The 24980-nt window shown below is 37.3% G+C and overlaps 1 protein-coding gene across 1 annotated transcript in view; it reads right to left on the bottom strand.

Moving 5' to 3' along the window:
* CRPPA (CDP-L-ribitol pyrophosphorylase A) overlaps nt 1–24980 on the bottom strand; it is a 190730-nt gene that overhangs the window by 108765 nt on the left and 56985 nt on the right. Inside the window, exon 4 of the mRNA XM_040644561.1 lies at nt 20970–21119. Coding sequence (XP_040500495.1) covers nt 20970–21119 — 150 coding nt within the window. The remainder of the gene's footprint in view (nt 1–20969; nt 21120–24980) is intronic.

The following is a 24980-nucleotide window of genomic DNA, read 5'->3' as shown; positions in this document are numbered from 1 at the left end:
CCAACTGTTCTGACTTACCAAGTAAAATAGAAGTGCTAGGTTCCAGGTCTGTGCCCAGGCTGTAACAAGACTGGCAGCTGCCACCTGGTATCATAGAATGCAGTCTATTCTCAAGTTCACTCCATTCATTTCACTGTTGACCACAGCCAATAGATGTCAATATAATTTTATCCTGGATATTTTTACAGTCCTCAGTTTTCACTGTATTCTCTTGCACACTTTCTGTATTTGTCTTGAAATTCATCAGATCTTATCCATTATGTCAAGGTTTTCTTGTAGGTTCAACATTTTTTTTTTCATCATTACTTTGAAATCCTATACTACTGATTGCAACATCTGGGTCTGTTTCTAATTGATTCTATTATGAATCACCTTTATTTATTTTTTTGAACATAGAGTAATTTTGAACTATAGAGTGCCCACTCTACAGATATGTGTTACAGACTAGATTCTTTCCTCTTCCTCTGAAGAGTGGGGATTGTTGCCTGGTAAGCAGTCTACACTCTTAAGATGGGATCCTTCTCAAGTAGTAATAAAAATCCAAAGGTACTCACTAACTCCCCTTAACATGGCAGGACTCCAACCCCCAACTGTCTCCTCTGGGGTGAGCACCTGCTTAAGTATCTGGTCATCTTTCAGTCTTCCAGTTGATGTTTTCTCCCTAGGTCCCTTGGAATAACTGCCCCATGCGTGCACAGTTCTGGAGTCAGCAAAGGCTTTGAGCTGTTATATGCACATATGGTCCTGCCCCCTCCTCTGTGGCCATTCTAAACTCCCTCAATTCCTAACTGCCCTGGGAGCCTCATGTTCCAGGCTCTGGCTTCTCACTACAAAAATTGTAGCTTTCTTCCTTGCCACTACAGGGAGGGAGAAGAGGCCTTAGGGTAAACAACAAAAACTGTATCGTTCACTCTTTAGATAGGACTTTTACATTACACATAATTTGAACAGAAAAGATTTAATATAAAGTATTATTAACTATATATGATAGTTTACTAACAATGAATAAAACTCCTTAAGCAAATAAACTCCTTAGCAAATAAACTCAAGGAAGGAACAAACATAGAAAGAAGGGGTCCTCCCTCTCCAAGGCTGAAATTCAAACCTCATTTAAAAAGGTCTGGCTGCAGCCCACTGGATGGTCAAGAAGTTTAGCAACCTGACCTGGGCCAGAGACGGTGCACCATCAGCAAGCCAAGGCTGGGATGTCAGAAACCATGGGCTAAACCTAGATGGCCAGGGACCTGAGGCTGATCAACAGGGCACTGCACGCAGGGACCACCAAGCCGGAGTCTACTGCTGGGCTAGGGAAGTAAGGCTGGCAGGCACGGAACCACACACTCGGACTGGCCAACGGGAATACCTCCCCTAGGGTGTCAGCAAACAAAAGCTGAAAAGCAGGGAATGGAGAGCCACAATTACCCCCAGAAACTTGCTAGAGAATCAATAGCACTCAGTGCTGCGCACACACAATGCTAATGGCAGCTATGGAGCAGCAGGAGAAACGCCATCCTCCCACAGGGCCCCTTCAGCACCCTCCACTGAGGAAACTAAAATTTTCTTGGCAAAGGAGGGATGTCCATAGGATATAGCAAGATGGTAAAAAGTAGATTTAGAGCTTGCAGACAATAAATTAAGTGGCATCATATGCAAATGTGGATCTTACCCACGGTTGATTCTCTTCAAGGGCTGAATCTCTTTCACTCCTGGCCTACTTTGAGTTGTTACTGCCTTCCTTCAAACAAGTGTATCTATCATACAGGTACACATAACACAAATACATCTCTCTGTATTCATCTCTCTTAATACATATAGGTAGCATAGTTTTTATATTTTATGTACTTGAGAGTTGGCTATCTGAGCTATTCTGTCATTAAAAGAAGTCAAAAGCTCGGGATAATGATTTGATGTAGAATGTAGAGAATACTTCCAGCACAGAACTACCACTCTTTTAATGTTTCAGAGTACCTACTGTGAGGTTTATGAAACGTATGGCCATCTTGGCATTCAATGGTACACCTTAAGTTTCACTGATAAACCCTTATCCAAAATATTCTCAGGGAAAAAACACATTTCCACTAGTCCTAAAATAAAAAAAATAAAATAAAAAGCAAAAACTGACTTTTCTCAAACACATATGAAATGGCCTCCTCAAATTGGCCAGATAATGCCAAAGTCACACTCCTAGATCAATTTGAAATACTCTCAAGATGGTAAAGTCCAAAAAATCATGTCCATAAAATGAAACAAACTTTAAAATCATGTGTCACTGTTTTTATGTGTTAAAATCCATGAAGTTTAAGTACATGTTAAAGGACATGTAGTTCGAAGGGACAGATTACACAAAACTGACTTGGACAGGGAGTATTCTCTATAACAAAGGTTGTTCCTAACCATGCCAACTTTAATATTACATAGTTAGTGATCTTTTTTATGTCGTTATATAGGACTTCAAAGTTCTAGGCAGCAGACCAATAAACCACAACCCTGCGGGAACCACTTGAAAGAAAAACTTTCCTTCTAGTTCTTGTGGCAATACTTTGTGAAACAATAAGAAAGCTGTATTACAAAATCAAATAACTCTGGACCAAATACCACAGAATATTTTTATGAAAGACTTATGTGTCTTCTAAAAATGTATTCTTTTGTAAACAAGGTAAGAAAATTTAGCAGTGCTCACCACTCAGTAAGTGTTGGCTGTACCTCAGATACTAGATAAAGTGTGGACACAACTCCACACTTGAATTAGAGGATTAGTCTGGCGAGCAGGGGTACTGTAAGTGATCTAATCCCTTGTCACATAGGAATCAGACCTTACACAGCTGTCATAATTGCTGGGGAAGGTACAGACTAAAGGGTGGGGAGAAGGAAAAGAGAAGTCATCATCAAGTAGTCAGTCTGACAAGCCAAACCTAGCCGGACACCAAGGGGGACTTTAAGAAGTCACGAAGAGGTCTGTGAACAACAGGTGCTCCTGTGTGGCTACTGCCTCAGTGGGTGTGCTGAACCAAGACTGATGATGGTAAACAGCACTGATGGCGAGCCATCATGATGAGCTAGATGGTGGAATGAGATGGGAATGACAGGTTGGAACCCACCAGAACCATTTGTCTGTCAGTCACCTCATTTGACAGCACAAAGACCTTGTAGAAAAAATGGCTTGTTTCACTTCAGCCTTCCAAATTTCACTCTTGCTCCTTTGATAAATCTAATCAAGTAAATAAATAAATGAGTTCCCAATTTAACCAAACTAGCCTATGGATACCTACCATGGATGAGTATGTAATTTAGATACACAAAAAATGATTTCTATTAAGTCACCTATCTGCTTAATAAAATAGAAATAGTATACGAAAAAGATGTGATTATAATTCTGAGATTTTAAAAACCATATTTCTTCATTAGAAAATGGATCCTCAAAACAGCTCACCATACTTTTTCCATCATTCTCCAGTTTTTCCGAAGTAAAAAAGCTTCAGATAGGACTCAAAGTTCTTAGATCTATCCAAGAAGTCAGTTTTGGCCATCAACTGCTAAGCTACCACCTGGATGTTAATGCCTATACCACACAAGGTAACATAAAAGGTGGATGAACTAAATGTGATTGAAATTTACTTCATTATTTGATTCTGGATGAACCGATACCTGGATGAAGAGAAACAATGTACCAACCTTTTATATACATATATATATATACGTGTGTGTGTGTGTGTGTGTGTGTATACACACATGCTCCATCCAGTCTGATTCGGTGTCCACTGTTTGCCTCATCTTTTATGTTTTTTATTCTTATGGACACTTGCAATTAGATTGCATCTACAGTTTTTGTAACTACACAACACCAGTCAAAATAGCAGTTCATATCTTAAGACATAATTCTTTAAGAACAAGTGTGAACTAAGAGTAAGAAAAAATTTTATAGTATTCCTCTGTAAAGTTTCCACAGAAAGTCCAGTTTTCTACTCCTATAAAAGGGGAAGAATTTCATTTTTCTGTAAGAGCATTCCAAATTCTATACTATCAAGAAATCCCCGATTTTTTAAATTCTCATGTTAATATGTATCGAATACCTACTAGGTTTGAGGCACTGTGCTTCATAATGAAGACAGAATGAAAGAGAAATGGTTAATGTCTGTAATATTAAAGAGTGCTTTATTACTTTAAGTAGCCAAAACAGTCTTTGACTAAAGGAAGTTGGACATTTCATACTTATTTCAAAACTTACTGTAAAACTAGAGTGATCAAATAAGCATAGCCCTAGCATAAAGACATGTAGACCATAACAATAGAGTGCCCAGAAATAAACCCCTGCTTATATAAGATAAATTTTTTTTTTATAAGGGTGCAAAAACCATTCAATGGGAAAGGACAATCTTTCAACAAATGGCACTGGGAAAACTGGAATTCCAGATGCAAAGGAATCAAGTTGGGTTTTATATAACACCATATACAAAAGTTCAAAATAAAACAAAGACCTATAAGAATAAAAATTATAAAACTGTAAGAGGAAAACTTTATGATATTCACTCTGGCAATGATTTATTGGATTTAATGCCAAAAGCACAAGCAATAAAATTAGAAATAGGTAAGCTAGGCCATATTAATATTAAGCTTATGTATTAGAGGACATTATCAAAGTGAAAAGGAAATCCACAAAAGGGGAGAAAATATTTGCAAGATATCTGGAAAGGGCTTAATATCCAGAGTATATTAAAAACTGAGAAAAATGAAAAAAACCAACCCAATTTTTTAAAAATTGGTAGACAGGTATCCAAAGAAAATATGTAGTTTGTAAACAAATGGTCTTCTACAGACTTTTAATTAATTCGCCAATAAATTATATCAACAGGTCAATTTCTAAAACTATGTGTCAAAAAGGGCTCAAAAGAGAAAGCCTAGATAATTCAATAACCATTACAGAAATTATAATGTTAATTTAATCACCACCAAAAAGCTATTCTCTGAACCTTATCACCCCCAAAACAATCTCCAAGCTTAGGCAATTTTATTAGGAAGTTCTATGGGAATTAGAAGATTAAATTTATTTCTTATAAAAATTGTTCCAGAGAATAAATGAGGAAAAATGACCTACCTCATGAAATACAGTGTTGCCATGAAAATCAAGTAAGAACAGCACAAGAAACATATGACAGTTTCACTTATAAACAGAGAAAATTCCACATGAAATACCAAGTAGCTAAGTCCAAAAGAAAATGTGGTCCATATATACAATGGAGTATAACTCCGCCATCAGAAAAGATGAATACCCACCATTTGCACTGACACGGACGGAACTGGAGGGGATTATGCTAAGTGAAATAAGTCAAGCAGAGAAAGACAATTATCATATGGTTTCACTCATATGTGAAACATAAGGAATAGCATGGAGGACATTAAGAGAAGGAAGGGAAAATGAAGTGGGGGAAATCAGAGGGGGAGATGAACCATGAGGGACTATGGACTCTGGGAAACAAACGGAGGGTTTCGGTGAGGGGGGTGGATAGCCCAGTGATGGGTATTAAAGAGGGCACGTATTACAAGGAGCACTGGATGTTACACGCAAACAATGAATCATGGAACACTACATCAAAAACTAATGATATACTGTATGGTGACAAAAAAAAAAAAAAAAAACATTTTTTTGAATGTTTCAAGAGACACATTAAGGTACAAACTAAGTACTATTTTCAGTATTAAAACATGTTGGTGTGCACAGAAACAGATTTCAATGGTTTTAATATGTGAGAAAATGATCAAGAATTCAGGAGTTCAGTAAATGAGGAGAGAGTGGTAAAGCCAAAAGTGTTTTCTGTTTAACGAAAAGTGGAAAGCTTATACCAAAAATAGAGATGGCAGGATAAAAGGTACATATAAAGTAGGGGAACCACAAGTTATGGATCCCCACAGACTGCAGTTCTGAGCAGTAAAAGATAATTTCAGGCCCTGCTAAGGAGCTGATACTTTATGCTATGGCCATCAAGGGCCACATCAAGTCATCAAGCTGTGGACCAACATGGACAGAATGGCAGGTTAAAAAGATCACTTGGGGGTGCTTACTGATGTGAAACATTAATAAAGGTGGACAAGGAAGGCAGGAGACAAATTGTCATGAGACTTCCCGCCTACTCCCAAAGTCCACATTTAAGATAGTAGGAGCTAAGTCAAGATATTTACCAATTGAAATTTGATGCAGCAGTTTTAAATCATGGGAAGATACAGGAAAAAAGCAAGTTTGTGTAGCAATCAGTTATAAACTGGTCTCCATACATAAAAAGGAAGGGAGAAAAATTAGTTTCAGGCTAATACCTAAGAAATTACTTTCTGGAAGTAAGAGATTCTTCTCAAAGGAGGTCCCAGAGAAGGTCACAATACTTCTTCCAACACATTTTAAAAGCTGCCCAAAATGGGACCAGAAAAAATCACAAGGCTTATACAAGCCTACCTAGAAGAATTGGTAGAAGATAAAACAGAAGTGGGAGGGGGGGGGCGGAAATCAGGAGAAATAGGACAAATGGGGAGAAGCAGAACTTTGTAGAGTGTTTGATAACTCTCCCAACACAGCAGGATTGTGGACTTACTTTAAGTATATAAATACTGCACAGATCATGGTTTTACTAGTAATGGAGATGTGCGACTTGCTAGTGTGCTTTACAGTGAACACTTAGAGGCAAACTGATGGTAGGCAGTTCTTAATGAACGAGTCAGCTCCTTCCAATTCACAAGCTTTGTCTTTAGATCCCTTCCTTCTGACTCCCTTTTCTTCCTATTTTCTTTTGTCTTTCGTGCACTCTTCCCCTTGAGGATCTTTTAATTTCTATCCCTTCCTCAGTTTTCCATTCATTATACAATTTATGCCCTTTTCTTATCCCTTCCTACTTTTCCTTTCAAAACCCCATGGAATATGAGGTTTCTTCTGAGACTCTTCATTCTGAGGCTCTTCCTGACCACCTCTTAATTCAATCCAGGTCCAAGTCAACATCCATCAAAGCCCCCCTCCTTTGGCACACGAGAGATAAGGGAGAACAAATGGGCAACTCTGAAAATAGCAGTAAAACTTCTGAAAATTCCAACGCTTGTGGACATGAAGAAAAGACACTCTTAATAAAATTCTGTCTTCTTGGCAAGTTTCTTGTCAACTTAGCATTTAAAGCCCACACTTGTGAGCACTTAGTGTAAGATACAGGTCTTATTTATTCTATTGGATGTGGGGTATGTATACAGGGTGTGTATTACAACAGGAAATTCCTATTATCTTCCCTTAACTTTATGGTCATTATATCCCTGTACTTAGAGACATAAGTGAAAAGATTTTTTTTTCCCTCCCAATTGAGGGTTTGTTTTGTTTTTCCCTTAAAGGTGTTTTTACTTTTTCGAGATAAACACTTTTTAATATAATACAGCTTTTCAATCTCCATTATAAGACTATTTGAATATTAACTGTCTCCACAGTAAAGTCTATAATACAAACCAAAAACTACCTATTACCACAGGGGACCCCTGCCAGTGGTTGAGTCCTGCTGTATATTTCATATATGTACATATTCATGAAAACAAATTACCTTCTAAAATTCTCTCAAAATAAAATTCTCTGAAAACCTAAAAGCTGGACCATTAAAAATGAGGCCAGGTCTGTAAAGAGATTTTAAAATACAGTTTGTGTATCATTTCAGAATACGATCTACACCAATTCTCAAGAAATGAATTTATGCAATTTGAAAAGCTCCATTGAGGAAAATCTCTTTCATAAAGCTGCACAAAAAAATTTCATATTACCTCAAGAATTCTCTAGACAAATCTGAAATTTTCATCATGTTCCTAAAGACAGCATCCTTTACTACTGAATTTCTTTGTTCAAGTCACCATTTCTTTCTTTTAACAAATTCCTAATTTGCCATTAAATATTCCTTCAAAATAGATTTTAGGATCTTAAGAACCAAAAATCAAATATTCAAGTATTTATCTTAACTCTCTTACACTTATAGGTTTTTAATGAGCTTTAGTATCAATCCAGGCACACATTATTCATATGTACAACTAGTGTTTCAATTTTACATACTGACACATACCTACATTTAGACATAAGCATAAATATGTACCATATGTAGTCAATACAACTTTATATCCTGTCCCATCAATATGCAATCATGAGCATTTTCATGCTCCACTGAAGTTTCCAAAAACACAACTTTAGGTGACCTTTAAAGTTCCTAACAAATGTCAATTTGATTTCTAGAAACACAGCATGAGAAGCTCACATTTATAAAAATGCTGCCAATCACCAACTTTAGACTAATATTCATCCATATTTCTCATATTTTCGGGTGAGTTTCTTAAAGGTATCAGGAAGCATTTATAAATACACAAATATTCACATATGTATTATCCCCATCTCAACTCATAATTTGCATTAGTATCAACATAGTACTAGGTATCTACATATGCATAGGTATGTGTGAAATTCTTTCATTGTACAGTATTAAGAACCTAGTCTAAGCCATGAAGCCTTGAAGTCCGCCAGGTGCTACAAGACAAAGACCCTGCACTCATGGAACTGACATACCATCATCAGGAAGCCACAAGTTCTTACCAAAATACAATTATGTAAAACAGTGGTATCTAATATGGAAAAATAAAACAGAATCGAGGGATGTGATAGAGAAGGTTATTTTACATAGGATGATCAGTGAAGGCTTCTTAGGAGGTGACATTTGCACAGGGATGTAAATCAATAGTGGAAACATTGTTCATACCTGGACAAAGTGGCCTAGAAGAACCAGTACATAGGCTTTTTTTGTGTGTGTATTTATATGCACATACACTCTTGGATAGCTTTTCCATTCAACAAATACTTACTTGGGACTAATATACCAGGCAGGTTGCTATTAACTCAGATAACTTTCCAGGACTTAGTCTAGTAGGGGAGTTAGACATTTTACACGCCAAATTCCAGGTAATTTTCCATTTTAATTTTTGATGCTGGGCAGGAAAAACAAAACAGGAGTTGGCCTAATCTAGTTGCGGGGGGGGAGGGGGTAACAGGAAAGGATTCCCTAAGTGATAATTTAGGTATATCTAAATGAGGGCTTCAGAGGGGAGGGGGGTGGGGGAATGGGATAGACTGGTGATGGGTAGTAAGGAGGGCACGTATAGCATGGTGCTCTGGGCGTTATATACAACTAATGAATCATCGAACTTTACATCAGAAACCAGGGATGTACTGTATGGTGACTAACATAATATAATCAAAAAACATTTAAAAAAATAGGAAGAAAGTCGAGTTTCAGAAAGGGGAAAACTCAAATGAGAGCATGAAGGAGAGCGGACAGCAGAAATGGTGGGGGAAGCAAGAGGCCAGCAGGTGGACATACATAATGTCATCTTGACACCTATGTATCATTTAATTAGGAAAGTCATCTATAACTTCAACCTTCATATCTCCCACTTTATTCATACCGTATTAAGAGGTGTTTCTTCTACGTATTTGAATTTTATATGACCTTAATAACAACAGCCCAATTTTAGCTCAATTCTCCATAAATGGTTAATATTACATATTTTCTACATCAGTTCCACAAGGCAAGTTAAACCCTGGATAAAAAAAGGTCTTCTATTTTTTTTTAAGTCAGGTTTTTAATCATTATTCCAGAAATGCCCAGAAATAGCCCTGGAAAATAGATCTTTTTTTTTTCCCCTCCTTGGGATAATTTTTTATATTTTAGGCCAAATAGGAAAGAATAAGAGCAAGTAATTAGCATTCCCAATCTTCTCTTTCATCAAGCCTTCACATCTCACGCACCTCCCTGTCAGCTGATGATTTATTCCCTGTATCAGTAGGACAATAAAAAACAAAGAGTAGACAAACTTCACACCCTCTCACCGTATCTATTTACACACATACTAAGTACTGTCCGTGTGGATGACCTACCCATTCTCCTAGTTAAAATCAACTCCAAATCCATTAATGCACTATATCCTATCACCTGTCAATATGGCATCACTTTTTGCCCCCCCTCTACTAAATCATTCCATCAGAATATCAGCATGTTGTATCATCCATTTCAATTTATCTGTAATCTCCTTCAGCCACCTGTCCATTTCTCTGCTCAATATTCATGGAAGCTTCTCCAAAGGGAGGACCTCCTTTTCACTAGTAAATCAAATCCGCAGAGTTTTCCATATTGACCACTGTACTCCAACAGTGGTAAACTCACACTGCCAAGTCTTATGATCATTTTTTTTAAATCAATATCAGCATTTACTACAAATGTTCTATTTTGAAAAATGTTTTCACTACGCTTCTGTGACATTACCCTATGGCCAATGTGTCTTCTATCCTTAGATAATTCCTCCTTATCTCCTGTGGTAGAATGAATAAGGCCCCTCCAAGATATGAGTGTCCTATTTTCCAGAATCTGAATACATTAACTTATATGTCAAAGGGACTTTGCAGGTATGATTCAATTAATGATTGTGGGATGGGGAGATTGTCACAGATTACCCTAGTGGGCCTGACATAGTCACTGAGAGTCTCTCAAGAGGAAGGAAAAAGATCAGACTCTCCCTCATTAGAATGCAGTCCTCACAGAGGGAGTCAAACAGGACGGCAACACAGACTCCTGAATTTCCCTCCTCCCACAGATGTACCAAATGTACAGCCACACCTGAAGCAATTTCATTCGAAAGCTATCTAGAACCCACCTAAGTGACTCCTGTCCACTGGTAAAATGAGAAAAATGACTACATCGAAAGAGTCAGAAAAGTTGGAAACTAATCCTAAACCACTGTTAACCCAGCACAGCATCATATAATCAGGAGGACACTCCCAACTCACAGCTTCTCTCTAATGAGCAAAGGGTTTGTATCACACGTCTTTAAGACCCCCATCTGACAGACAGGATCCTGAGACAAACTCCGAACATCTATTAAGTTCGTGGTCACAGGACCCAGACTGCTACACTACAGCAAACTGAACAGCAGTTTTTTAAATAGGCATGCACATGTAAACACCAACTGCAGCTAACCCCATAGGGATCAAACAAAGAACAGAGAAGGAAAGGACTCATTTCAAGGAAGATGGAAGACAGGAAGTAACTGCAAACTTTACAAACTATGCCTAAGGAGGATCTGGCTTCTCATATAGCACACATACAGACTGGCTATTCTTCTCTGTACACTGGGAAGCCAGTAGACATTTGCCTCACTCCCACCCTCTGGACTGCTCCAACAATGAAACAGTCACCAGTATCTCCCTGGAAGAAGCTTGAAGACATATTTCGGTGCCCAGTTTTGCGCTGCTTTTTCAGATGGGATCCCAAAATACCCAGGAGCTCTGATAGCCAAAAGGGCACACATACATGAGTCCCACAGGACCATAGAAAATCCAGCAATTTTTCAAAATACCACAACTTGATGGATATAGCAAAACCAGTTCTAAGAGGAAAGTTTATAGTGATAAGTCCCTACAGTAAAAAAAAAAAAAAAAAAAAAGAAAGAAAAAGAAAAATATAAATTAAAAAAAAAGGAAACAAGAACAACTACTTAAGTTTACACCTCAAGGAAATTGAGAAACAGAGTAAGCTCAAAGTTTGAAGGAATGACAAAGATCAGAGTAAAGTGAAATGGGGTAGAGAGACAATAGAAAAGACCAATGCAAGAACTGGTGTTTTTGTTTTGTTCTGTTTTAATAACTTTTTATTATGTTATGTTAGTCACCATACAGTATATCCTTCATTTCTAATGTAGTGTTCCATGATTCATTATTTTCGTATAACACCCAGTGCTCCATGAAATATGTGCCCTCCTTAATACCCATCACTGGCCTATCCCAATCCCCCACCCCCCTCCCCTCTGAAGCCCTCAGTTTGTTTCCCAGAGTCCACAGTCTCTCATGGTTCATTCCCCCTTCTGTTTACCCCCCCTTCATTCTTCCCTTCCTTCTCCTACCAATCTTCCTATTTCTTATGTTCCGTAAATGAGTGGTGTTTTGAAAAAGTAAGTAGAATAGACAAACCTTTAGCTAAACTTACCAAGAAAAGAGAAGTCTCAATTGTAAGTGAAATACCAAACACTGTAAGAGGTAACATGACTACAAAAGATTGCCTTGAACAATTATATGCCAATAAATGGTACAACCTAAAAGAAATGGTGGGTTCCCAAGTCCAGAATGAGATGGCTTCAGTGGATAATTTTACCGAATACTTAAATGATCAATGCCAATCTTCCTCAAACTCTAAAAAACAGGAGGGAATACCTCCAATCTTATTTTATAAGACTAGCATTACCTTCACATCAAAACTAAATAAGAACTCTAGAAGAAAATTACACACCAACATCTACGATGAACACAAATGAAAAAATCCTCCTAGTATTAGCAAACCAAATTCAACAGTACATTAAGGTATCACACACCATGATCGAGTGCGATTTATCCCAGAAAGGCAAAAAAGGTCCAATGTGTGTGTGGGGGGGGGACGACAATGTGTAACACATTAAGAAAACTATCAAAAGAAAAAAAAAAACCCAAGATCTTCTCAATAAACACAGAAAAAACATTTGACAAAATTCAGTATCTTTTCATGATAAAGAAACTCTCAAAGTGGGTAGAAAGGTAACATACCTCAACATAATATAAGCCAATATATGACCAGCCCACAGATAACATACGCTGTCGTGATTTGAAAGCTTTTCCTCCAAAACTGAGGACAAAACATAATCTTGCCACTTCCACTCAACTTAGTATTGAAAGCGCTAGCCAAACGTTAGGCAAGAGAAATAGGGCATCCAGACTGAAGAAGTAAAACTGTTACTCTTTGCAGATATTATATAAAGAAACCTGAGACTCCAAAAAACGACATGAGTAAACAAATTCAGTGAAGCTATACATACAAAAAATCACACAATAATCAGTTTTTCCTTTATACTATTAGAAATTATCTCAATTAAAAAAAAAACATTTACAATATCAAATATAAAATGCTCAGCAATAAACTGAATCAAAAAGACATTTGTACACCAAAATCTTTAAGACATTGATGAAATAATTTGAAAACAAATGTTAAAATATTCTGTGCTCATGTATTAGTAGGATTATTGTTAAAATATGTATACAACCTAAAGGATTACATTGATTCTGTAGATCACTTCTCAGAATTCCAATGGCATTTTCAATAGAAATATAACAATCCTCAAGTCTACACGGAACCACAAAAGACTGCGAACAGCCAAAGCAATCTTGAGAAAGAGCAAAACCATAGGTAATACGTTTCCTGATTGAAAACTGTATTGCAAAGTTGTAGTAATCAAAGCAGTATGGTACTGGTATAAAAGCAGACACAGATAAATACCCTAAAAATAAACCCAGGTATATATGGTCCATTTTTTTAAAAAGAGCCAAGAATACACAATGGGGAAGGACTTTCCTCAAAAAAAAAAAAAAAAAAAAAAAAAAAAAAAAAATTGTGCTGTGAAATAATTCTGACAATTATTTCAGCTTTAATAAGATATGTTTGCAATAAAAACTTTCATAAAAGATAGTCCATTTCATCAGTATTGCATCCCAGCACCAAACATATATTCAATGTTTACCAATACATTTCTACAAAATATGTCAGAAGTTGAGAAGAAGTTCAAAATGTTTAGCTTTTATCTGTTAACTTGTATAGGAATTCTAACTGGTGGGTTTTTGCTTTCAATGTAGTTATTTCGTGTTAAAACTTATTCATTGTGCTCAAAATCAGGAAGCCACTCTTTGGTAAGGATGGATTTGGGTTTTGGGGGGGAGGCGAGAGGATTTAGAACTTTAAGCATTTTTTTTTTTACTTTCACTTTCTTCCCAAGTGTTCATTATTATTTTACTAGGTTGTGAAATCAAAACATGGATACTAATTACATAAACCGAAGAGCAAATTATTTCAGGTCTGAGTCCTTGTGTGCATTTGCATTCAACTTTCTTAAGAACTTACAGCAAAACGACTCTGCTGTGCTACTTTTCTCAAGGAAGTATGCCTGAGTCCAAGTGCAGCAGGCCCCTTCCACAGAAGACCAGCAGAAATCCCTGCATACAACATGTCTTCCAACCAGAGTTCTGCAAAGCTTCATGACTAGTGCAAGTACCATTAGGTCTCACTTAACAAGCAAACCAGAGCACACCTACTTAAAACTTACCACATTCACGCCAAGGATCAAACACTGCCCAGGGAAGGACAGCCTCTGAAGACAAGTGGCCTAAAGGATAGAGCAGCAAAGCACAAAAGTAGAGTACATGCAGCACACACCACGGACACTCCCTGAGGCAAAAGGCCCTGGACACCATACGACCTCTTCTACAGAAAGCTATTACTCTCAGGAGGAAATACAACAGGCTTTTTTAATACAGAGAAGATGACTGAGACTTAGACAAAGTGCCAAGATCAAGGAATCCATCCCAGAAGAATGACGAAGAAAAAGTCACAGCCAGAGATTTAATCAAAACAGATACAAGTAAGATGCTTGATGAAGAGTTTAAATCAACAGTTATAAGGATACTTGCCAGGCTTGAGAAAAACATGTAAGGCATCAGGGAGACCCTTATTCACTGAGATAAAGATCTAAAAAAAACAACCAGTCAGAAATGATAAGAGCAGTAACTGAGATTCGAAACAGAGTGGATGTAAGAACCACAAGAATGGAAGAAGCAGAGGAATGAGTAAGTGATCATGGAAAATAATGAAGCTAATTAAAAGAGAGAGTAACTATGAATCAGGAGAGCAGACCTAGGGAACTCAGTGACTACACTGAACAGATTAACATTTCTATCATAGGAGTTCTAGAAGAAGAGAGGATAAAGGGGGCAGAAGATTTGAGGAAGTAATACCTAAAAACTTCTCTAATCTGGGGCAGGAAACACATATCCCACTCCAGGAGACAAAGAAAATTCCCACCAAAATCAACAAAAGCAGGGCAACACCAAGACATATTATAGTTAAGTTTGCAAAATATAGTGGTAAAGAAAAAAAATCCTAAAAGTAACAAGACAAAGGAAGTCCCTAACTTGCAAGGGAAGACCCATAAAGCTACCCACAGATCTCTACACAGAAACTTGGCAAACCAGAAGGGAGTGGCACACTATATTCAACATGCTGAGTGGGAAAAATCCACAGCCAAGAATATTCTATCCAGCAAAATTACATTCAGAATACAAGGAGAGATAAAGGCTTTCCCAGACAAACAAAAACGAAAGGAGTTCATCAACACTAAACCAGCCCTGCAAAAAGTACTAAAGGGGACTCTGAGCGGGGGGAAAAAAAGACCAAAAGTGACAAAGAATAGACAGGAACAGAGAAAATCTCCAGAAACAATGACAAAACAAATATTAAATGGCACTAAATACATATCAATAATTATTCTTAATGTAAATACACTAAACACTCCAATCAAAAGACAGATGGTGTCAGAATGGATTTAAAAAAAAAAAAAAAAAAAAAAGGACCCATCTGTATGCTGCCCACCAGAGATTTATTTTAGACCTGAAGATACCTGCAGAATGAGAGTGAGGGGATGGAGAACAATTTATCATGCTAATGGATGTCAAAAGAAAGCCAGAGTAGCCATACTTGTATCAAATTAACTAGATATTAAACCGGAGACTGTAACAAAAGATGAAGACAGATACTGTATCGTAATAAAGGGGACTATCCAACAAGAAGATCTAATTGTAAATATTTACGTCCCTAAGAAGCAAGCACCCTAATATATAAAACAATAACAAACAAAGGAACTCATTAATAATACAATAATCCTAAGGGACTTTAACATCTCACATTAACGGACAGGTCATCTAAGCAGAAAGTCAACAACGAAACAATGGGTTTGAATGATACACTGGACCAGATGCACTTAATACATTCAGAACATTTCATCCTAAAGCAGAATACACATTCTTTTCAGGTGCACATTGAACATTCTCCAGAAGAGATCACATACTAGGTCACAAATCAGACCTCATTAACTACAAAAAGATTAAGACTATACCATGCATCTTCTCTGACCAAAATGCTATGAAACTTGAAGTCAAACACTAAGAAAACTTTGGAAAGTCTACAAATACATGGAGGTTAAACGGCATACTACTAAAGAATGAACAGGTTATACAGGAAGTCGAAGAATTAAAGAAAACAAAAAACAAAAACATGGAAACAAATGAAAATTAGAACACAACAGTCCAAAACCCTTGGAACACAACAAAAGCAATCCCAGGAAGGGAAGGAAGTATATACCAATACAGGCCTACCTCAAGAAACAAGAAAAATCTCACACCACCTAACCTTACACCTGAAGGAGCTAGAAAAAGAACTAACGGAAGCCAAAAGCCAGCAGAAGAAGGAAAATTACAATAAAGAGTAGAGCAGAAATTGGTGATAAACAAAAAAAAAAAAAAAAAACAGATCAATGAATCCAGGAGCCGGTTCTTAAAAAAATAAAATAAAAAAATAAAAATAAAAAATAAAAATAAAAAACCTATTAGAATTGATAAAGCCCTAGCCAGACTTTTCAAAGAGAGAAAGGACCCAAATAAGATCACAAATGAGAAGTAACAACCAACACCCCAGAAATACAAACAATTAGAGAATAGTATGAAAAATTATATGCCAACAAATTGAACAATCTGGAAGAAATGGGTAAATTCCTAGAAACATGAACTACCAAAACTGAAACAGGAAGAAATAGAATATTTGAACAGGCCTATAACCAGCAAAGAAATTACATCAGTAATCAAAAATCTCCCAACAAAGTCCATGGCCAGATGGCTTCCCAGGGGAATTCTACCGCACATTTAAAGACTCCTCAAACTATTACAAAAAACAGGAATAGAAGGAAGACTTCCAAATTCATTCTATGAGGCCAGCATTACCCTCATTCCAAAACCAAAGACTCCACTAAAAAAGAACTGCAGGCCAATATCCCTAATGAGCATGGATGGAAAAAATTCTCAAAAATACTAGCAAATATCAAATCCAACAGTACATTAAAAGAATCATGCACCACAAGCAAGTGGGATGCAAGAGTGGTTCAATATTCAAAATCAGTCAGCGTGATCCCCCACATTAATAAAAGGATAAGAACCATATGATCCTCTCCGTAGATAAATAAAAAGCATTTGACAATGTACAACATCCATTCATGATAAAAACCCTTGACAAAGGAGGCTCAGTGAGAACATACCTCAACATCATAAAGACCACATATGAAAAACCCAAAGGTACTATCATCCTCACTGGGGAAAAACTGAGAGCTCTTTCTCTGTAGTCAGGAACAAGATGGGAATGTCTATTCTCACCTCAGTTATTTAACATAATATTGTTAAGTCCTAGCCTCAGAAATGAGACAAAAAGAAAAGGCATCCAAATCGGCAAGGAAGAAGTCAAAAACTTTCACTATTTGCAGATGACATGATACTCTATATGGAAACCCCGAAAGACTCCACCTGAAAACTGTTAGACCTGATACACAAATTCAGTATAGTCACAGGATACATAAATCAATGTACAGAAATCTATTGCATTTCTATACACCAATAATGAAGTAGCAGTTAGAGAAATCAAGGAACCACGTTACCCAAAGCAATCTATACATTTAATGCAATCCTTATCAAGTATCACCAGCATTTTTCGGAGCTGGAAGAAACATTCTTAAAACTTGTATGGATCCACAAAAGATCCCAAATAGTCAAAGCAATCTTGAAAAAAAAAAAAAAAAAAAGCAAAGCTGGAGGCATCACAATTCCACACTTCATGTTGTATTACAAAGCTGTAGTGATTAAGACACTATGATAATGTCACAAAAACAGACACATAGATCAATGGATCAGAACAGTAAACTCAGAAGTGTGCCCACAAATATATGGAGAATTAATCTTCAACAAAGCAGGAAAGAATATCCAATGGAAAAAAAGATGCTCTTAAACAAATGGTGTTGGGAAAGCTAGACAGCAACATGCCAAAGGATGAAACTGCACCACTGTCTTATACCATACACTAAAGTAAATTCAAAATGGATGAAAGACCTCAATATGAGACAGGAAAGAATCAAAATCCTGAAGGAGAGTACAGGCAGTAACCTCTCTGAACTGGACCATATAAATTTCTTACTAGATAGGTCTCCTGAGGCAAGGGAAACAAAAGCAAAAGTAAACCACTGTGACTTCAGCAAAACAAATCTCCTGCACCACAAAGTAAACAATCAACAAAACTAGTAGTCAACCTACGGAATGGGAGAAGGTATTTGTAAATGACATAACTGATTAAGGGTTAGTATCCAAGATCTATTAAGAACTTATCAAGCTCAACATGCAAAAAAAAAAAAAAAAAATCCACAAGTAATCCAGCTTTAAAATGGGCAAAAGACATCAGTACACATTGCTGGAAAGAAGACATACTAATGTCTAACAGACACATGAAAAGATGCTCAACATCACTCATCATCAGAATGGCTAACATTAACAAGACAGGAAACAACAGGCGTTGGAGAGGATGTGGAGAAAGGGGAACCCTCTTACACTGTTGGTGAGAATGAGAACTGGTGCAGCCACTCTGGAGAACAGTATGGAGATTCCTCAAAGGGTAATACAAGTACCCTGTGATCCAGCATTTGCACTAAGTATTTACCCAAAGAATACAAAAATATGGATTCAAAGGGATACATGCATCCCAATGTTTATAGCAGCATTATCAACAATAGCCAAATTATGCAAAGAGCCCAAATGACCAACAACTGATGAATAAAGATATGTGTGTGTGTGTTTATATATATCACATACACACATACATACATACACACAATGGAATATTACCCATAAAGAAGAACAAAATCTTGCCTTTTGCAATGACATGGATGGAGCTAGAAAGTATTAACCTAAGTAAAGTCAGAGAAAGACAAATACCATTATTTTATTCATAGGTGGAATTTAATGAACAAATTAACATGGGAGGACAAAAAGAGGCAAACCAAGAAACAGACTCATAACTATACAGAACAAACTGAGGGTTACTGGAGGGGAGTTGGAGGCGGGTGTTAAATAGGTGATGGGTACTAAGGAGGGCACTTACTGTGATGAATACCAGATGTTCTATGTAAGTGATGAATCACTAAATTCTACATCTAAAACTAACAATGCACTGTATTAGCTAGCTGGAATTTTATTAAAAACCTGGGGGGAAAAATTAAGATCTTACAGCAAAACCTTTAAAACAATTCTATAATTAAGAATTCCTCATCTGAACCACAGAACACAGATAATTATCATGTTACTATTTTCTGAATTCTCCCAAGAATACAATAGAAGAGTGTTTAATTCATTCCATACAGAGAATGCCTTAGGGGGGTGGTCCCCACTGCAGTGTGCATTAGGATCACGTGGCGGAGATGTCTGTTGAGACACACATTGCTGGGGCCCATTCCCATAGTTTCTAATTAAGTAAGTCTGAGGCGGAGCCCCTGATTTTGCATTCTAACAACTTCCAAAGCACACCGATGCTCTCTGGGAACCACACCTTGAGAACCAGTACCTCAGTGCATTAGCACTTAATTCTCCACAAAAACCGTGGAAAAATGTTTCTCTGATGTGCAGAACATGAGATTATATTCAATTTCTCTTCTAAAATATATTAGGAAGACTGACAGGTGATAACTCCAAGAATTTAAGGATGAGTAATTTCAGGTAATAAGGCAGATGTTGTCTAACTGCAACAGTTAGGCTATAATATACAGTCTTTGAATAAAAAATTGTAACATTAAAGGAGGGCACGTGATGTAATGAGGACTGGCTGTGATATGCAACTAATGAATCACTGCAGTCTACCTCTAAAACTAATACACTATGTTAACTGAATTTAAATAAATTTTTAAAAATTCACTATAGCTTAACATTGATATAATTAATGGCCATATACAGGTAAATTCCTATACACCAAACTCTTTAAGAAAACAGTACCTACTGTGGCAGATGATTCATATCATTAAAATGGTTTCTTATGTACATCACCTCATTTTAAAACTAACCGATCAAGATTGAGTTAACTTATTATGGATGAGACCACTTTCCCTCCAAGGTAAGAGGCATTGTTGTACCAGAAATGTCAGTATTCCTATCACTACTACCTTCACGTTCTTACAAGTCCATCTATTCCAAATTCTTCACTGATTATTTAACATCAGCCTAACAATGAGTTAGTTCTAACTTATTCCATTGGGAAATTCCTGACAAGCATAATACCTAATAATCAGTAACTATTTAATCCATAAATATGCAATACATGTCAATAAAAGGTCCCAAAGCATTTTCAGAATATGAAAAACAAAAAAGTAATCCAGATCATCTAAACATGAAGTGATTATGTGAGATTTTAAAAGAAGTTAGTTTGTGAATTCATATGTTAAAGATATCTACAGCTGTGCAGGAAACGTAGCATACAGGCCTTAAATAGAAAGACTACCCCTGCACCTGGATATGGGACATTGGCTCTTCAGTTTTCTCAGTGAACAGTCAGCAAGTGTGGTTCACTATGCTCACACTATTTGCATTAACAACATTGGTCATGTTAGACACCAGCTTTCCTTCTGGGAATCTGAATTTTTTGTACATAGGCAGGGGACGCCTATGTGACCAACCCCAATAAACACCTTGAACACCATTCCCTAATGGGTTTTCCTGCAGAGAACCATCACCCACATGTTGCTAAATTTTCATTGCTCCTGGGGGAAAATAAGATGCTTTGTGTGACCCTTCAGGGGAAGGTGAGAACCTAAGAGTACACCTGGATTCTCCCAGACTCTGCAGGTGTTTCTTCTGTGACTCAGCTGTGAATCCTCTCTACTTCACCGTTACCAATTTTAACTTGAGTCCAACTATACGCGGTATCTTCCAGCAAATCTCCCAAAACAGGAGTATTCTTAAGGACCCCAACACAGCCATTTTCAGAAACCAGGATTCTCACCTGCTGATATGCTTCATAGATCACATCAAATAGAAAAGCCTGTGGCATTTCACTTGCTCTGTGTCTGGCACGTTCTAGTGAATGGTCTAAGCAACCATCAGCAGATGGACTGATTACAGTAGATACAAGAGGTCGAATTGCTCCCGCTGCCTAAAGGACAAACAGAGATCCAGTTAGCATTTATTTCATGTAGAGTATATTTCGAAGTCAAACTCTGAACTCTCTCATTTTGGGGAGATTTTATTCCTAGCTTTAACAAGTAACCTCAAGAAAATATTTGGAGTGTTGATTTGGTTCATAAATCAGTATTTCACAATCAAAACCCCTCTTTCTTAATATTACAGTTCCATGTAAGAAAGAGATTCTTTTTTCCATTATAGGTTCACAAATCCTTTGGCCCACTGGCCATTGCAATGTAATACTAGTTCAGAATGGTAAGATCTAAGTGGGTATTCCATGAAGGTGCAAGGGTGAAGAAAGAGTTGCTGGGGGGGAAAACAGACATGGATTACATGTCGATATTTATTAGTGTGCTTTCAAAAGTTTTACTTTCAACACAAATAATTAAGGAAACACATCTATTCCCTAAGATCCCCAAAATGAGACCAAACTTAAGTAACAATGATTTACGTCTTACTCTCATTCCTATAAAACACCTTTCCCTTTCAACCATTTGAGAGCAACATTCCCTCAGGTAAAGTAGCCATTGATTTCAATTGCTCTGATAAAAGCTTTCCCCTTTATAGATGCATCTCAACATCACACAAAGGCACATTCATACCTGACAATTTATCCCCTTTATCTTTAGTAGTGCTTCATTGTCGTCTTGAAGGTCATTACCAGACGACTGTTTTGGAGAAGCAGTTTTAAAATATAGTTCCTATGGTAGGCCATTAACCAAGCCTCCTCCAAAAGTTATCTTTCATGTAACAAATACGGAGAGATATTACAGCACATCAAACCAAGGAGCCAGCCAATTTGGTCTTGAGAAGACCAGTATCTGTGCTAGATAGCCCATAAACTAGCCTATAAAACCCCAGAGACTGGCTGAAAATCAAAGCTAATATGTGAGCCAAGTGGACAGTTTATAAACTGTCACCATTTCCAGTGACTCAAGTAGAAGTCTGGAGCCCAGCAATAAAGGCAAAAATGAGGAGACCGCCAGGGCTGAGAGCAAGGGAGTGATGTCCAAGTAGGCAAAAGAGAAACAAGAAGAAAACCCAATTGTTCAAGCCTGACACATATCAATAAAAGTTAGAAGACAAAAGAAACACATCTGCATGCATACATACATACACACACACACACAGCCTTTTAAGGGAAAAGTTGTATTTTTCTATTGCAACCATATATACGTAATACTGGAATTTTATACCAGGCCATAAGGCAAATCTATTTAAGAGAGAGAATAAGTCACAGAATGTCAGCATGAGGACTTTAGCAGACTCTCTCTCCAACAAAAGAACTACTGAAAAGTATTTTACAACAACCATTTAAAATCCTTGAAGGGCATGTAGCAGATGAAACATTTTTTCAAGAATATCAACTAAATCTTGGTAAAAACAGAACTGTGGTACTCAAGTCATGATCTATTTCTTTCTTAATGGTCCACCCAGCTCAGTGTGACTGAAGTTCCACTTGGAGTAGGTATGGCTGAGAAGATGGGGCTTTCCTCTCCTCCTACTTTCCAGGGCAAACGGTAGAGGGCTAGCACTTCCCATCCCACTCAGCCCCAGGTCACATAGGCTAAATTACAGCCCACTGTGGACAAGAGATCGGAGACTCCCTTCCTAGCACAAAGAATCCCCTCCCAAGTGGACTATCTACCCCCAGCACAGTAAGCACAGATTGTGTACTGGGCCCTGAACACGCTTAACCACCGATCTCACACAGGGCAGAGGTTTTGCACCAGGAGAAGCGTAACAAAAAGGTCAGAGTCCTCAAATGTCTTCACGGACCACTCTGCTCATGAAGTAAGAGTGTCACTTAGAAAAACAAGGTATCATGCCCCACCAAGTAGCAGTGTGGTGATTTTCTACAGGGATAGAGACAGGCTGTAAGAACAGAGCTATCAAGCTCTCCCAAAGGGAACTCACCTTGTATGAAACTGACTGTGACCAAGTTTAAACCAAAGTGCACTCGCAAGAGAAACGGAGACCATCACACTAAGTAATTAAGAGGAAGGTGGTAGCTACAGGACAGCAAAAAGCGCAACTGTTGGCAAGCTAGTCTACCAGAGATAACCACAGCAAGAGACAAGTAACAACAGACCCTCTGGAATCAGAGCAAACTTCCAATACTGGCCTCAAACACTACCCTTGCAAGAGAGCCAAAGTTTAAGTGAATCAGATTATAGAGCATTTTATACCTCAGTCACTGTCAAGAAGAGAAGAAGGGAGGGAAGGAAGGAAGAAAAGAGATGAAAGAAGAAAAAGAAAAGAAAGCAATTTGTAGGCAATGAATAGAGTTTATCAGTTGAGTGGGATATCAGAGACAGTAAGAGATTAACAAAAAAGACAAAAGGAACCCTACGAAACCACTTTCATTCCAGCCTGGCTACATTCATGCCCAAGACTGCACCCTCTGTGAAGGGACTTCAGAGATTTCACCGGGTAGGGGCAAAAAAAAGACTTCATTGAAATAGATCTGCAAAGCCACATACAACAGTAAGTCCTGAGGAAATGGGAGGGAGACTATCATCTAGAACTGATAAATTATCTAAAGGTCTACCGACCAAAGAATGGATAAAGGAATGTGCTACATATATCCACAAGGAAATATTTTTTAGCCATAAGGAAATTTGTTTTCCTCCGTGCTTCAACAAAGGAAGTCCATCCAACAACATGGATGGACTTCAAGGGCAATGTGCTAAGTGAAGCAAGTCAGAGAAGACAAATACTTTATGATCTCACCTATATATGTAATCCAAAAAAAAAAAAAAAAAAGGCTCAAAGATACAACAGATTGGTGGTGGCCAGAAGTGGGGGGGGACAGAGGTGGGCAAAATGGGTGAAAATAGTCAAAAGGTGAAACTTCCAGTGACAAATTCAGTCCTGGGAATGCAATGTACAGTATGGGCTATAATATTCCACAGCATCAAGTTGCTTAGAGATCTTAAAAATCCTAAGAAAACGATTCTCTATGTCTGGTGACAGATGTTAACTTATTTTGGTGATCATCTCACAATGTAAACAAATGTTGAAACATGTTGTACACCTGAAACTTATGTTGTGTATCAATTATACCTCAAAAGTCTGTCAAAAAACTTTTACATGTGATAATTTCAAAACGTGGAAGGTGAACATACTAATAATGAATCCAAGAAGAAATTAGGAGAACAGAAAATAGAAATGAAAATATACAATATGAAACACAACACGCAGCTGAAGCAGTTCTAAGAGGGAAATTTATAGCTGTGAATGTCTACGTATAAGGAGACATTCTCAAGGCAAAAAACTCTACCTTAAGACTTACACTCCTATCTGAAGTTTTTTGGAAAGAAACAACAAGAAACCGTCAAACTAAATCAAGTGTAAGTAGTAAATAGAGATTAGAATAAATGAGTGCAGAATATAAAAATAGAAAAAATAATCAATATCTAAAGTCAGTTCTTTGAAAGAAGTAACAGGATTGACAAACCTTTAATGGACAAACCAAGGCAGAGAGGGGATTCTAATTAGTGAAATCAGGAATCAAAGCGATGGTATTTCTACCAACCTCACAGAAATAAGGAATACAGAACCATGAACAAGTGTATTTCAGCAAATTAGATGGAATTTCTGTTTCACAGAAAGGCATCAAGTACAAAAACTTATTCAATAATAGACAATTTGAATAGACCTATAGCAAGTAAGAAAACAATTAGGAATTTTTAATTTGCACCGAATAAAAGCCCACATAGCTTCACTGGTTAACCAGAAGAAAAAAAAATTGAATACCAATTTCTCACATTATTCCAAAAAGTAATATAGCAGAGAATACTTCCTAACTCATTCTGTAAGATAAGTATTA

The sequence above is a fragment of the Ursus maritimus genome, unplaced genomic scaffold, assembly GCF_017311325.1.
Source record: "Ursus maritimus isolate PB19 unplaced genomic scaffold, ASM1731132v1 scaffold_3, whole genome shotgun sequence".
Classification (NCBI taxonomy): Eukaryota; Metazoa; Chordata; class Mammalia; order Carnivora; family Ursidae; genus Ursus; species Ursus maritimus.
This window is presented reverse-complemented; position numbering and strand designations above follow the sequence as displayed.